General features: G+C 43.7%; 1 protein-coding gene across 1 annotated transcript in view; it reads left to right on the forward strand.

The window, feature by feature from the left end:
- The window catches only part of ARID3B (AT-rich interaction domain 3B), a 47,799-nt gene that overhangs the window by 18,605 nt on the left and 13,505 nt on the right, over nucleotides 1-15,689 (forward strand). The window contains exon 5 of the mRNA XM_084641995.1: nucleotides 14,376-14,559. Within this exon, the coding sequence (XP_084498121.1) occupies nucleotides 14,376-14,559 (184 nt within the window). The remainder of the gene's footprint in view (nucleotides 1-14,375; nucleotides 14,560-15,689) is intronic.

A 15,689-nucleotide genomic window follows, 5' to 3' on the forward strand; every position in this document is an offset into this window, starting at 1 on the left:
TGGGTGTACCATGGATTTATATAGAGGCATTATAATATTTTCTCTTTTCTATCATTTTCCTAATGGTTCTTAACATTCTGTTAGCTTTTTTGAATGTTGCTGCACATTGAGCAGATGCTTTCAGAGAACTATCCATAATGACTCCAAGATTCTTTTTCAGTGGTAACAGCTAATTTAGACCCAATTATTTTGCGTGTATAGTTGGGATTATGTTTTCCAGTGTGCATTTCTTTGCACTTATCAACATTGAATTTCATCTGCCATTTTGTTGCCCGGTCATATGGGGCAAACCATCACAAATCTGAGGCTGAAATGAATTTTCCTTTCAAATGTTTTTTCCCCCACAGGGGTTAGTAAAAAATTGGCAGGCTGACCCTCTTAATACCTCTTTTGCAGCACAGTTGAAATAACATTCCTTTGCTAGACAACTGTGGTCAATTTGTCTGTTATGTTTTAGGCAGATCTGTCATTGGAACAGAAAGATAGTGGCCTCTTTAGACATGCCGAAAGGACTATGGGCTGGCTGTGAAGAAGTTCTGTAGATGAAAAGTGCGACACCACATTCTGCTCCTTTCACTGTCTCAATCTGCTGGGTTCTAGGAACAGGCGTAGTGAGCATTTAACATGTAAGAGGGAAATACCTTGCCCTTTGCTTATTCCTGTCATAGTATAATGTTCTATAACTGACAGTGCATTAGACCTAGGAAACCATCTCACTTTCCTTAGGGCTCTTATAGAAATGGTCACTACCCAGCTTATTTCTCAGGAAATCTGGTAAGGAATTGTGGGAAACATCTGTCTTCTGAAGTTGAAGAGCAGCCAATTGCCCTTTAACTGCCTTGCACTGGAGTTTGGGCCTCACCTCCACTTGGTCTGATGTTTCACTATGGTATTTCTGGGGCACGTTCCTTTCTTGAAAATCTCAAAGGCTTGCTGAAACATGATGAGGATGGGGGAAAGGGTGGCCCCCATTGCAGTCAGATTTCCAGCTAATTGTGGGCACATCTGTTGCATGGTTTGTATCTCATTTGGCTTCCACAGCTTGGCTGTAACATGCCACACCCTTTCTGACACTGCTAGGGCTTCCACATCCAGCAGTGTGGGGATTTGCTCTTGTGGCATTTTAAAAGCTTGAGCCCTGTTTCACTGATTCTGAGTCCTCCATGGGCAAAGGTTTAAGAAGTCCTAATTAGTTTGTATTTATGACTGTTATCTTGAGCTGCATGTTTCAGTCTAAGTGAAGAAACAAGAATATAGTCCTAGAAGAGTGTGACTGGCAGCAATGAAAACCTCTTGTTACCTTGAGAGAAATCTGCTCACTACCTCATTGCCTCCTTCCAATTACTGTTTAATTATTAACCAGCAACATGTTCCCAGTGCAGAGGCTGAGCCAGTCACCAGCTGACTGTTGTAGGAGTATAGCTTTGAATCAGCTGTACATTGCCAGTTTTTTTCTTTTCTTGCAGCTCTTGTTTTCCAGAACGATATTTAAGAGGACATGTTAAGAGCGCTACCCATAGTGGGAGTTAAATTCTAGAGTGCTGTTTCCAATGTTTCTGATAACTCCTACGGCTGACATCCGTTTACTGCTGTTATGCAGAACAAGCTAGATTGCGAGTCATATGGCTGGAGTGGTATTTGCCTGGGAGCCATTGCTCCTGTGGCAGCTCCCTAAAAAGTCAGTTGAGAGACTCTGTGGAGTTCAGGTTCTCAGATTGGTGTCCTGCTGACAGTGAGTTGTCACCCTAGTATTTTCCTGTGATGCCTTCAGTACTGCTAACAGCAGCAGTAGGAGCAGTCACCTGTTGGTGCATATCTGGCAAACATGCACATATTTCTACACATGCTAATGGACTCTGGCATGCTCCTAACATTTAGTCACTCACAGCAGAGTGAACACACAGATTATTATTAATACTTCTTTTTCCCCTCTGCGCTCCCACCTAACACAAATCAATCTCCTTTCTCATTAAATATAAACACCTTGTTCAGAAAGAGTCCACCAGAAGGAGACTGACAAACTGAGGCTTTAATGCACCTGGGAGCTGAGAACAAACTGCTGTGTTTCTGTCCCTGTCCGTCCGTGTGTGTCATTGTCCGGTTAATTTATACCTCAAATCCAAGTGGGAGTGAATGCAGGTCTTTTTGTCAGCATCATTGGTATAATGATGGGTATTTTCCTGCCCTATTACAGAGACTCTGGATAATGCTGGCCCTTGTTTGGTGTTGGTGGCGGGGGGGGATGACAGCAGACTGGTAACTAACGTTGATACTGGAGGCCTGATGTGAAAAACAAATAGCAGATTTCCCAGGAGCTACTGAAGAGCTCTGAGCATGAAAAGACTTGGCCCTTAGTGCCACTGCTTGAAATGTACCTAGAATGTGAAGCCATGAAATGGGCTTAATGCAGATCAAATGTGCAGGTCTCATCAGCCTCAGAGCACAGCAGGTTGTCACAGAATACTCCAGCTGCAAGTGATAAAATGGTCCTTCAGTTGCAGTAATGATGGAAGAGAGAAATGAGGGGAAAGCTGTAACTCTTCCTTTGTTGGGAGATTTTTTTGGGTATGTATTTAGGTGAATTGTACTCTCCATAGCTGTGACCCATGGGAGGGCTCCAGACAGTCCGGGTGACTGTTGTGCAGAACAAACTTTGAACTGGCTCAACAATGTGACCAGTCTACTGACTTGGGGGGCTCGTCCACATGAGACATTAGTGCATGGCAAGCCTGGGTGTAAATCTACAGTGCACTAGCTTACTGCACAGTAGCATCCTGTATGGACACTGCTACAGCACACTAAAAATTCCATCGTGCTCTTGGATACATTTGTGTTTCGAAGTGTCCATGTGGGACATTACTGTGTAGCAAGCATGCACTGTAAAGTCAGGCACTGACCTGCCATGCACGAATGTCCCATACAGACAAGCCCTTATCTTTACCTTGCTTTAAGTTGCTGCACCACCCTCGCACTCTCCCCTTCTAGACTGCATCTTCCACCTCCCTTCATTGTGGGAGGGTGAAAGGTTGGGAAGGGCATGACTTCCAGCTCTGCTGCAAAAGGAGAGAATTTTAGGGATGTGAATGTTCATATACAACTAAGTATGGCACTGAGCAAGCCTTCTCACATAGTTTTGCTAGTGCATCTCAGTCCTTAGCAGAGAATGATAATCCTAGCAAATTGTGTAGAAGTATTGTGGCATGGATAAACATCCACAAAGCAGTCGGTTTTAGACCTAACCCCTCTGAAACACACTTGCAACTTAAAATGAATCCAAAAAACAGTTCTCCAGAGAACTGCAAACACCTACAATTCCTCCTCTTTTACTTTAGAGGGGAGGAGATGGAGGCGTAGAAAAGGCTGGCAAAAGAAACGTGTGTGTAGTGTAGTTATAGCTGAGTCAGTCCCAGGATACGAGAGACACAAGGTGGGTGAGGTAATATCTTTCATTGGACTAAATTCTGTTAGTGAGAGAAGCACACTTCTGAGACACACAGAGCTCTTCTTCGGGTCCTGAAGAAGAGCTCTATGTGGCTCAGAAGCTTCTCTCTCCCCCACGAACAGAAATTGGTCCAGTAAAAGAAATAGTTATTTCTGTGGGCCTTTGTTCTGAACTTCATAGAATCATACAATATCAGGGTTGGAAGGGACCTCAGGAGGTCCTCTAGTCTAACCCCCTGCTCAAGCAGGACCAATCCCCAATTTTTGCCCGGGATCCCTAAATGGTCCCCTCAAGGATTGAGCTCTCAACGCTGGATTTAGCAGGCCAATGCTCAAACCACTGAGCTATCCCTCCCCCCATTTAGTCATTTCCTGGCTGTGCTCTAGTATGAAATCTTTAGCATCTTCAGGGTCCACTTTCACTGCATGATTGATCTCATTATGCTTTCCTCTTGGATCTGTTGGAATTTTGTTTCACTGACCAATGAAATATACTCGGATAGCACTCTGAAGTATATTTTACCTTTTTCAGAACCCTCTTAGTGCATGCCTTACACTGGGTGTGTCCACATTTAGTGTAGGTAAGTGCTAAGGAACCCACCCCAGTTGGTCATACTGATGCAGTCACAGACTTTGCATTAGGTACACAGTGATGGTCTTCCTCATGACACTCCTCTCCCTTCTCCCTCCTTCCTCCCCCCATTTCCCTGTTTTCACCATGTTGCCATCAAAACTTCTTGGAGGTGTTCTAGTATAATGGAACTATCCTATTGGGATTATCACTAGCGTTTTGCAAGAAGTTACTCTGGAGAAATGACTGTGTGTGGAAGAGAACTAACCGAATATTGTGGTGTAACACTCTGAGGCAGCCTAAGAGATTGCATGTATTAGCACATCAGAAAAGGCTCCTTTTGAAGGAAGGCTGTTTTGTTCATTTAAAGTACTGCCTTTGTGAAGATCTCATAAACCCTCTCTGATGGTACGACTCTGCTAATTCTGGTCAAGGTTACTGTGTGACCTTGGTTTTCCCAGGTGGGTTGGCCATTCTGTTTTTGATGTGCATATACATAGGAGGGACTTTGTAAGCCTGAGCATGTGGTTTTAATTTTTTCCTTTTAGATATGGAAATACTCATGGCAAATACATGGTATTGACAAAAGCATTTACTGATGGATTCTTTTATCTATAGGCAACACTGGTGCTTATCATACACATGTCCAAGATATACCCCCTCCATCTGCCCTTTCTCAACTTCACAAGTTTCTTTTGCTCCTGCAAGGATATCTTGTTTTCTGAATAAAATAATGTAATTCTCTAAATTGGATGTAAACTCTCCACTCCTGTTGTCACTGTTAAGCAGACAGAGTAAGTGATTTTAGAGCAGATGTGTCTCCTAGCACGAAAGCAGAAGTTCCACGGTGAAGAAATCTCCCTCAGCATGCTACTCCAGAAAGAAGAGTTCTCAGTCATTGCTCTCAGGAGAGATGATTCGTGAGCAAATAAAGAATAAAACATGTGGATGTTCTGAATTAAATTAACAAACCTCTGTTCTATGCTACCTGGACCCTGAACTGTATAAAGCTCACTTCAGGATTTATTTCAATCACTGAATGGGCTACTTATTTTGGCCAGTTGATCTGATTTAAGGAGCTGAGAACTGTGGTAACTGGGTTCCTGTGTAAAATGATGGATAGGTGTGAAGCAGGGCACATCATTTACTCACTATTCTCCCCATTATTGATTACTTGTTTGTGTGTTAGTTGTATATGCTTTTATTTATATTGCATTCTTTTATAGGGGCCTTGAGCACTTAAGGAGGGAAGGATCGCACTGTATATGATATTAATAGACGCATAGGGCTAGAAGGGACCACAAGGGTCATCTAGTTTAACCCCCAAATCACACAAGGAGTTTGTAGCAAAGCAGGAAATTGAACCTGTATCTCTCTTGTCCTAAGCTAACAGCCTAGCTACTGCACCATCATTCATCTCATTAAGGTTGCAGAGTTAGTCACTCAAGTTAGGAAATTCCAGAATGAAAATCACCCATTCAACCTTAATTCGGCCCCCTTGTGCATGTGTGTTCATATATGTCTGTGCTCGGCATCACAGTGGATCCTGGTAACGGGGTGGAGCACTTGCTGGGAAAGTCCTGCTCGTTGGAGAATTTAGCTGCCAAACTCGGACAAGTCTTTCCCGAGCAGAGATTTTTCAGAGACTTCTAACTTGGCCAAATTTTCCTGCGGCTGATAAAAGGCACAGCTGTGACATGAGAGACCCCCTGCCAAATATTAAGTCCCCTGCTCCAAAGCAGGGAAACATTAACTTTTAATACTGGCAAAATGTGTTTTTTCCCTAATCTTGGAACAGCCTGAAGCTGTTTTAAAAAAAAAAAAAAAAAAAAGCTTGAGGCAAACACCCAGCATGGATAATGTCAAAGGTTAAAAAGTTATAAGCAAGTGAAAACGGGGTCTTACAATGGGAACTTTTGAGTATTTGCATAGTAGTGCTACCAGTTCTACCTATAATTAATAGGAAATTAGAGTGGAAGTTTGTTTGTTGCTGGACTCTAGAAGACTTTGTTTTTAAACTTATCCAGAGTTAAGGTAACTAATTGTTAAAACTTTAAATATTTACTGATTGGAGTTGGGATGAATAACTCCTCTTAATTGGTGTGAATGTGTTTCCACATAGTTTGCTTTGTATCCCTCCCTATAATATGCCAATCTGACATCAGTCTTCTCCTAAAATAACCAATTTAAGGACTCCCTATTAAGCTTCTCCCTGGAATGCAGAATTGAGGATGTAAAGTTCACTCCTACCTAGCCATGAGGATTTAGATTTTGTGAAGAGTTAATCTATTGTCGCATAACCTGGATATTAGTGTTCCAAATCCTTTCCTCCCAAAGATCTTCTTTATATTGGAACTTCCTAATCATTGCGGATGCTCTGGGCTCTTTGACTTCCTAGCTGCCTTGGCAGCCTGTTTCTAATCAAGTGATTAATGACTCTTGCTGTGCTCAAGCAACTCAAAACCTAGCCATTTGGATACTGTGGTGATGAGGGCCTTACAGGTACATAGGCAAATACAAAAAGGCAGAACTGTTTGGCATGCATTCTAGACCCTCTGCCACAATCCGTAAGCAGCTGGCCTTATGTTGCCCAGCTAAGCCTAGTTGTGGCTGTATGTCTGTTCCGCTTCCTTCATTCCTTTGCATTTCTTTCAAACGTATTCATGTGTCCTCTTTGACTGGTGAAGAAGAGTTCATCTCCCACCTCTGCTTGTTAGTCCAAAGGTCGTAGGGGTGGAAACCCCACCAGTTGCAAAGCTGTTCAACATCTGGCAGAGAAATGGGGAATAGCAAATCTATTGGACCCAGCTGTGTCAGTAGCAGTTGAACAGTGGGACTTTATTTGATCTTAATATGAGGAGCAGTAAATTTCCATGGGACCTCGACTGGGATGGGAGTGCACTTGACACTGGGATGTAGTAGCCCCCTTCCCCTGAAACTTAAAATGGTTGGAGGCTTGGTCAGTATACTAGGGTTGTGGTCACTGGGAAAGTGTGTGCACATGCCAGTTAGGCTGCCTCCGGCTCAGCAGCTGAAATCTGATAAGGGGCCGCTAACTGTCAGTCTCACTTATTGAGGAGGGAAGCAGAGACCGATGGCATTTCTAGGGGTCTAGATAAGAACTGGGCCTCCTGTCAAATAGAACATGATTAATTACCCTCAGTCCCAGCTCCTGCTTTGATAGGAGTTTCTGATGATCCGCAGGCTTGCAGATCAGGTGGTGACATTCCCATTGGGAGGTGAGAATGCCCGCTGTGGAAATGCAGCAAACCTGGGGAGAGATTAGATCAGTGATGGCGCTGGCAGAGAGAGATCCTTTATTCTCATTTCCCCATAGCTGCTTTTCTCATTTTAACGTCGGCAACTTACGCAATAGAGGTGACAACGGAACCTTTCATGTGGAGGAACTGGGAACAGTTTGAATGACTGCTGCATGCATGGTCCCTGGTTCAGCATAACCAGCCCTGCTTAAAACCCTGGATTTTGTGCTTGGAGATGATTCCAAGTAAAGCAGGAGCCTGGAATGGGGACTTCTAATGTTAATTGCATATTGCTGACTAATTTAATCAATGGACTCCATTTAGAGAGAAGAGGAATAACAGAGGGATAGTGCACATGTAAAAAGTACAACCGCATTCTCCTTCCCTCCCCAACTAATTTAGTTTTCATTTCATTTCAAGATTCAGTTCCTGCTTTCCTCATTTTTTTAAAATCTCCACAGGCTTGCTCCAGCCTGCCTCACAGGCCTCACCCTCTTCCTTCTCCATTCCCTCTGATCTCTGGTGCTTCTGTCCTACCCCTTCACGCACTGTTGGTCTGCTCCCCCGCCGATTCTGAAGTCTCGAATAGCATCTCTTCCCTCATCTTGTATCTGTAGGCAAGTTATTGACAATGGTCTTCTGCTTACCTATTCATTTCTCTCTCTAACTCTATGAAGCATTTTGTTAAAGTTTGTATGAAAGACATTCTGAAAAATGTTATTGCATGGCGGCATCCTTATCTAGTGTGTGTCTCTCTAGAAAGGGAATCTTTAAAGAGTACATCACTAGGAAGAGTGTGAAGAAATTGCCCAGGGAATCGCTGTGACAAAGGAAGGGTAATAACCTCTCTTTAATCAAACCAGGTTAGAACTCCCAAACCTGGCCGAGAAACGATCTCTCAAAGAAGTGTTGGCACAGGGTAAAGAGGAGAAGAAGGATAGGTCGCTGCTCTGGTTGAGTCCCAGGCTAAAATCCCACAAAGACCAGCCATCCTGAGGCATGTGTAAGGGGCGGGAGGAGGGAATATTTTGTTCCAAAATGTAGGTCTTGAAACACGTGGATAAATTACATTATCCCCAGTTTACAGATGGGAAGATCGAGGCACAAATCAGTAAAGTGATTAGCCAAAGTCATACAGGAAAAAGGCAGGAGAGCAAAGAACCCAGGTCTTCTGACTCGCTCACCAGTGCTCTTTCCATTGGACCTTGTAGACTCCTGGCCTCCAGTTGTAAGAATACCTGTTAAAAGAAAGCTTATGCTCAAATAGATTTGTTAGTCTCTAAGGTGCCACAAGTACTCCTTTTCTTTTTGCGAATACAGACTAACACGGCTGCTACTCTGAAACCTGTTAAAAGAATACTTCCAAGGTTCTCTTCTTCCTCACTCCCCACACACCTCTCCAAAATTAGGAAAGAGCAAGCCAATTACTCAGCCCCATATGCTTCTCAAACAAGGGAGACATTCAAAACCATCAGAATAAAACCTTTAAGCTTCTGTGTATTTATTCAGTTACATTCTCTTGAAGGTAAAAGAAGGCTTTCAGAGAGGGGAATGGTATGGTTGGGAAGAAGGGGCTGCAAAGGTGGCTCGGTCATAACTACAGTCATGATTTTTTCAAGAAACCCCAACTGTAATTACAACTTCCTCCCCTTCACAAAATCCACCTGCCTACGGGCTGTTCGGTGGCTTCTCCTTTTTTCATATCCTCAAATTCAGGTGTCTTGCGGAGGATTTTGAAAGTGGGAACAACTTTGCCCCTACCTATTTGTCCATCCATCTCCAGAGATACCTGACTCAGCCCCCAGCTTGCTTACTTCTCCCACCCACATTTTCATGCTTTCTACGAGCTTGCTCCAGGAGCGCCCTGGCTGGATTGATCTAGAAGAGCTATCTTATCCTGTAAATCCTGCCCACCTCTGCAGTGATCCCTACAAGTAATGGCTAGGTTGTGGGGTAGTCAGGGAAAACTGATCTAACCTTTCTTTTAAAATATAATATATACAAAATATTGAGCCATTTTAAAATCTTGACTCCCATTGTCCTGCCCTTGATCCTTTGTCATATTAGAGGACAGAGACAATCTGCCTGGTTGTTTGTACAGCATTTAGCACAGCAGAGCCCCCATTTTCATTGGGGCCTCTGGTCACGACTGCAGTATGTAGACATTTGTGTTCCTCAGAATCCCATCATGTCAGTTGAGCAGCAACCCTTTTCCGTGGGATACAAATGCTTCTCCCTGCTGTTTTATAGTGCCTAGGCCCCAGTCTGATTCTGATTACTTGGTATCAGAGGTGAGGTGGCCTGGGGTTGTATAGTGGGCTCACTTCAAGGGAGGAAAAGGTAGTAATTCCTGCAGCAACAGTGTGGAGAGGAGCCCTACCACCCCTTCTCTGATTTGAAGGAGACCCCAAAGCCAGTGTAGTGGCTGCAGAAGGCGTTTTTGTGAGCTGGTAGAATAGAGGGAGACAGGCTGGAAAGTACAGTAAAATGAGTTTGCCATCAAACAGCAACAAGTCTTATGCTGTGCCCCAGGTCGGTGACCTTTCCCTCTGGAATTCTCCCCTCTGACCTCCAGATCATTAATCCTGATGCTGCCAGATGACAGTAATCCATCATTGGCCCTGACAAGGCTTGCAGCCGACTGTGAAAGGATCCGCTCTGCTCCAGCCTCCTCCTGTGCCGTGATGCTACTTGTTTTTCAGCCTTTCTGTGTTCAGAGCTGGAGGTTTCCAATAAAGACTTTATCACCTTTCCCTTCCTCTGAAAGGACTGGGGGAGGGGCTCAAAGAGCAGCCTTTCCTCACTTACTGTCTGCATTTCGTAATCCGCTCCTGTGAAATGTGCTTTGCTCTGGCTGACAAAAGCAGTGGAGAGCATCCAGAGCTTACGGGAACCCAAAACACAACCCCTGTTGCATTCCCTAGCTCATGCAAGTTAAGAGAATGTTACTCAACGTTCTCCTTTTATGGAAAGTCCCGTAGCATTTCATAGAACATGACCACTTCCCTCTATGCTGTGGTTTTAGCTTTCCTACAGAATGTAACAGAGAGGGTGTCTCTCTTGTAAAACTCTGCAGGATGGTTAAAGAAAATCCATTAAAAATCTCATTCTGTGGGTTTTTGGAGTCATTTTTTAATAGACTCTTATAGAAGTTCCTATAAGGGCCCTAAGTATCAGAGGGGTAGCTGTGTTAGTCTGTATCCACAAAAAAACTGAGGAGTGCAGTGGGACCTTAAAGACTAACCGATTTATTTGGACATAAGCTTTCGTGGGTAAAAAACCCACTTCTTCAGATGCATGGAGTGAAAATTACAGATACAGGCATAAATATATATTGGGACATGAAGAGAAGGGAGTTAGAGAAGGTAACTCCCAACTCCCTTCTCTTCATGTGCCAATATATATTTATGCCTGTATCTGTAATTTTCACTCCATGCATCTGAAGAAGTGGGTTTTTTACCCACAAAAGCTTATGCCCAAATGAATCTGTTAGTCTTTAAGGTGCCACTGCACTCCTCGTTTTTTCTGTAAGGGTCCTGTTTTTAAAAGCTATCCCGAGGAAGAGGGTATTTCCTGGTGGTTACAGCTGGGTATGGGAAGGCAGATTTGGGTTCTGTTCCTCCACTAGCTTTTTTACTCTGTGCCTCAGTTTCCCCATCTGTAAAATGGGGATAATATTTTCACAATCCCTCTGTGAGGTAGGTGAATGAATTCATTAATATATGTAAAGTACTTTGAGATCATGGGTTGAGAGGAGCTAGAGAGGGTGAAAAATTGCGATTTTGGCTAAAGCTGTTTAAAAAAAAAATCTGTAATATCTCAGTATTTCCCCTTGCCAACCCCTTGTTTTCCTGAGGAACCTTATTAATGGCCCTTTCTTTCATGTTCCAGCTGTCCCATCTGGCCACTGTCCAAGCATAGCTGGATGAAAGTCCCTTATGAGCGAGCTAATACTATTCTCTAAATTGGATTGGGGAAGAGTGGATGGTTTTGAGCAACACAAGATGGTCTCGGGGGAGGAGGAAAGAAGTGGGAGGAGTGCTCCAGTTGTGCCCTCCCCTGTCATTGTTGACCAAAGAACTGGGCTCTGATATGGACCGTAGCATCATCAGTGCAACTTTTGTAATTATCTACTTTGTTGGAACACTCTGGCATCCATTGAAAGTGGCCACCTTGTCAGAAATATCCAGCAGTAAAGGGGTTAAAAACACACACTCTTCCTATTTGTGGGGTGGGATGAAAGAGGGTTAAATAAGACTTTTATTCACACACCCTGCCCTGCAGAGAAGTTGAAAGTTCCGAGTTCAGTGTCTGCAAGTCCTCCAAGGAAAATAAGCGAACAAGTCATTGACATAAGCCACCAGCTCTATTAAACGAGGGCTGTGGCGAGAAGATGGAGCACATGCTCTTGCCAGACTGTTCCTACAGAGTTTTCTATATGGAAATGCTGTCTCTGTCTGCGCGGAACCTTTAACCATGCTAAGTGAACTTCTTTACAAATCTTAACACAGTTCAAGCTGACTTAGGCCTTGTCTACACTAGAAAATTGTACCGCTTTACTCATCCTGTTATAGTTAAAGTGGTATAACCCCTCTATGTGGACACAGTTCTAGCAGTATAAAGGTGCTTGCCGTATGGGAAGGAGAATAAGTTATCTTGGTATAGGGCATATTTATGCTGGTATATTTGCATCTACCCTAGGAGTTGTACTGGTGGAACTATACTAGTAAAAAAAATAAATCACACCCTAACCAACACATTTATACTGTCATAATTTTCAAGTGTAGACCAGCCCTTGGTTTAAACTCTGACTGGCTAATTAGGGTGAATGGGGACCAAACACATTTACATTGTTTGGGAATGATTACAGTCTTGGTCCTGGAGGGAACTATAGGATGCAAAATGAAAACGGCAGATGAGATACCACTGATAGATAACAGGCTGGCATTACTGCTTTACAGGTGCTTCCCCTGTGGCAAGAAGACAACTAAACGGGGATATATGATAGATGTATACAGAATAGTTAATGGTCAGTCCAGGGTTCCAATTTACCTTCTCCCATAATACAAGAACAAGGAGACAACTCAGTACAACTGAAAGATAGCAAGTTTAAAACTAACAAAAGGATGTCTTTTATATAGCATATAATTAACTGGTGAAACTCCGTGCCAGCAGGTATTGAGGGGAAAAGGCATAACAGGATTCTAAAAAAAGATTACACACTTGGGGCATTGGGAATGTCGGTGGAGTTTAGATGGACTCTTACACAAAGCAGAATAAAAACCATTTATAAGGGCCATAAAGTCTTTTGCTCTATGGCGTATACCATATGCCACTGTTGGGTGTTGGAAGAAATCTCCTCTGTGTACTAATTATTTCGCAATTGTCCATTACTGAGTTTCTTATTCCGTCCTGTAAAGATTTTGGTACTGACTTGTGTCCTAGACAGGACAGTGAAATTAGATGGATCATTGCTTTGATCCAGTATGGCATTTTCTATGTAATGAAATATTTGCCATGCCTACATTTTTCTTTCTTGTTAGCTAGATTTCATGAGTTTCAACTTTGAAATCGCAGCTTCTTGCTTTTAAGTTCTGGGAAAGGGGCACTGGCTGGTTAAAAATCAGATTTTCATACCTGTGTTAACCTGTGAGTTTACTAAAACTGAACAGAAGTTTGTCCCACAGCACGCTGCAAAAGGAAGCCTAGAGTCTGAAATCTAATGTACATTTCACTCTGTATGCTGATTGTTTACTCAGTTTGGACAATGAAAATGGATTAGTTAGTTTCACTTTCTGGCTCTCAGGCACTAGTTTCTTGCTAGTGTATTCGGATTGCAAATGCAGCAAGGGAAGGTCTGCAATGTTTTCCAGAAAACCCACTTAAATTGAATTTTTTAAAAGAAATCAGATTTCAGTTGATCTTCAATTTCTGTTAAACCTAATTTTAGAACGCCTAGATGTTGACTCTAAATCAACTGGGCAACAACGTCCCTTTAAACACAAGCTGCGGGAGGGAGTCGGGGGACTTACCATTTGCAAATGTGCTCATAATGCATAAAATAGCCAAATTGTGGTTGGAGGTGAAGGAGACAGAGTGCTGGAGTAAGCGTCCAAACTCCTCTCGCTCCCTAATTACCCCTCTCCCCCCAAAAAAGAGAGGGGGCAGCGGTGACATAGTAATACAGAGTATCAGAATTCAGCTTCCCCATGCTTGTAGTGGTGGTGGTGGGGAGGCTGGAAGCAGTGCAGCGACAGCATTAGAGTGGGGGGATCATCCACTCACCCTCTCTGGCTTATGCAGGAACAGTTCTGATGGACTCTGGAGGCAGCTGTAATCTGGCTTCCCTCTGCCAGGGAGAGTGTCAGCACCAAATAAGGAATAAGAGAGAAGAGCTTAAAATGGGAGAAGGGGGTTAGGATCACTCAAGGGAGGGGAAACAGGAGTAAGACCAAAAGTACTGTACTAAGAGCGTGAGCAGAAGAAACTGCAAAAGGGGAGTGTGGCTAGGGGGAGAGTAGATCTTAGCCAAAATATCATCATTCCCTTCCACATCTGCTCTCTCATATTAAGTACAGAAAATATAAAAGAGGAAGAGAATATTCTGACAACCACTCAGAGAATCCTGATGCATAAGCAGGTCTTGTTCTTTGCCAGGAGCTGTTTTGTGGGTTCTTCAGCTCCCTCATGAGCATGAATGAAACAAATTGTTGTGTCTAGTAGTGCACTGGGAAGCTCACATAGAGCAAACCTCTGTGCTGCTCCTCTGCTGTCTTTCACATCTCCGGTCCTGACTTGAAAAGCCCTCTACTTCCCCTCCCCTGAGTTTGCCTATTCCACAAGTTGCTGCCTAGCTGCATGTTTTGATTTGTCTGGTAATTGCTTTTGCCTGCAGGAAAGGATTTTCCATGAACAGGACTTGGTGTGTAGCTAAGTCGCTCTCATTTTCTTGCCTACAGAGCGCATTCTGGTCAGGTTACAAACAAGATTGCCTTCATTTCTCATTAGCGGGAAGATCAATAGCTCCAACCTGCCTGACTGTTTCTTGTCCTCATTTTCTGTCTCCATGATCCCCTCCCTGCCGTCCTGTTGTGATATTGCAGGAACTCCCATCAATCGGATCCCCATCATGGCGAAGCAGATCCTGGATCTCTATATGCTCTACAAACTGGTGACTGAGAAAGGGGGGCTGGTGGAAATCATAAACAAGAAGATATGGCGGGAGATCACTAAAGGCCTTAACCTGCCCACCTCCATCACCAGTGCAGCGTTTACACTTCGGACCCAGTAAGTATAGAGCCCTCCTGCATGCAACAGTAGGAAGTGGGGAGGGGGAAAAGTAGAGAGGAGAAAGGAAGAGGGGGGATGAGGGGAAAGAAATAAGCAAATTGTCCCCTTCTATGGCAAGAATGGACCTGATTGGCTGTTTGTTTCGACCTTCCTCCACCTTGTTCCCCACAGTCTCTTCACCTCAGCTTCGCGCCACACCAACGCCTCTTACCTTCTTTCCCCCTGCTCTGCCCCCTCACCTCCTTTCTCTTCAGTGATCCCTCTCTCTTCAATTGTCTTTCTCTTTAGCTGATCCCCTCCAAACTAAATCAACCTCCACCCCTCCAAAAGTAATAATCATGGAACGACCATGCCATTTGTTGCAATCACATGGTTACCCCTTCCCCCACCCTGTGTCTGGTCTGGTAGATTGTAAGCTTTGGGGCACGGAGCATCTGCTGCTTTATGTTTGTGCAGTGCCTAGCATGATGAGGGCCCATTTATGGTTGGCCTAAGATACTAGTGTAGTAAACATTATAAATAATAATAATCAAGTAGTCTTCTGAGTTTCCAACTTGTGTTTTAGCACCTAGATACTGTGGTAATTGCTCCCAGCCCCATAAATACTTAATATAGATTAGATAGGATAGCACTAAACCTAGGGAGAGAGGAATAGAACTGGCAACATGGAGGCAGGCAAAGGTGGCTCCTAACATTTTTGTTCAGGCTAAGAGGCAGTGTGGTTCAGTGACTTGAGCAGGGCACTGGGAATCAGGACTCGGGGATTCCCAGCTCTGTCCCGAATTCATTATGTGACCTCTCCATCCCTCAGTTTCTCATTCTGTAAAATGGAGATACTCACATATTTCACTGATGTTCCTAAAGTGCTTTGAGAGCCTTGGAAAAGGCTCTATAGAAGGGTAAAAAACAATTTCCCATCTGTAAAATGAAAATGATGATACTGGCCTCCTTTGGAGTGTGCTTTGAGATCTACTCATGAAAAGTGCTGGATAAGAGCTGTGTGCTGGTCTTATCACTGGAGCAGGAGAGTAGTAAAGTCTTTTCATTCTAAACTGCTTCTCCATAGCTTGGCAGTTCTTGGAACGTGCCTTTTCACTACACTTTTCCAGGCGTGGCCTCTTCGCAAA

The sequence above is a fragment of the Lepidochelys olivacea genome (genome assembly GCF_965140295.1).
Source record: "Lepidochelys olivacea isolate rLepOli2 genome assembly, chromosome: 10".
Classification (NCBI taxonomy): domain Eukaryota; kingdom Metazoa; phylum Chordata; order Testudines; family Cheloniidae; genus Lepidochelys; species Lepidochelys olivacea.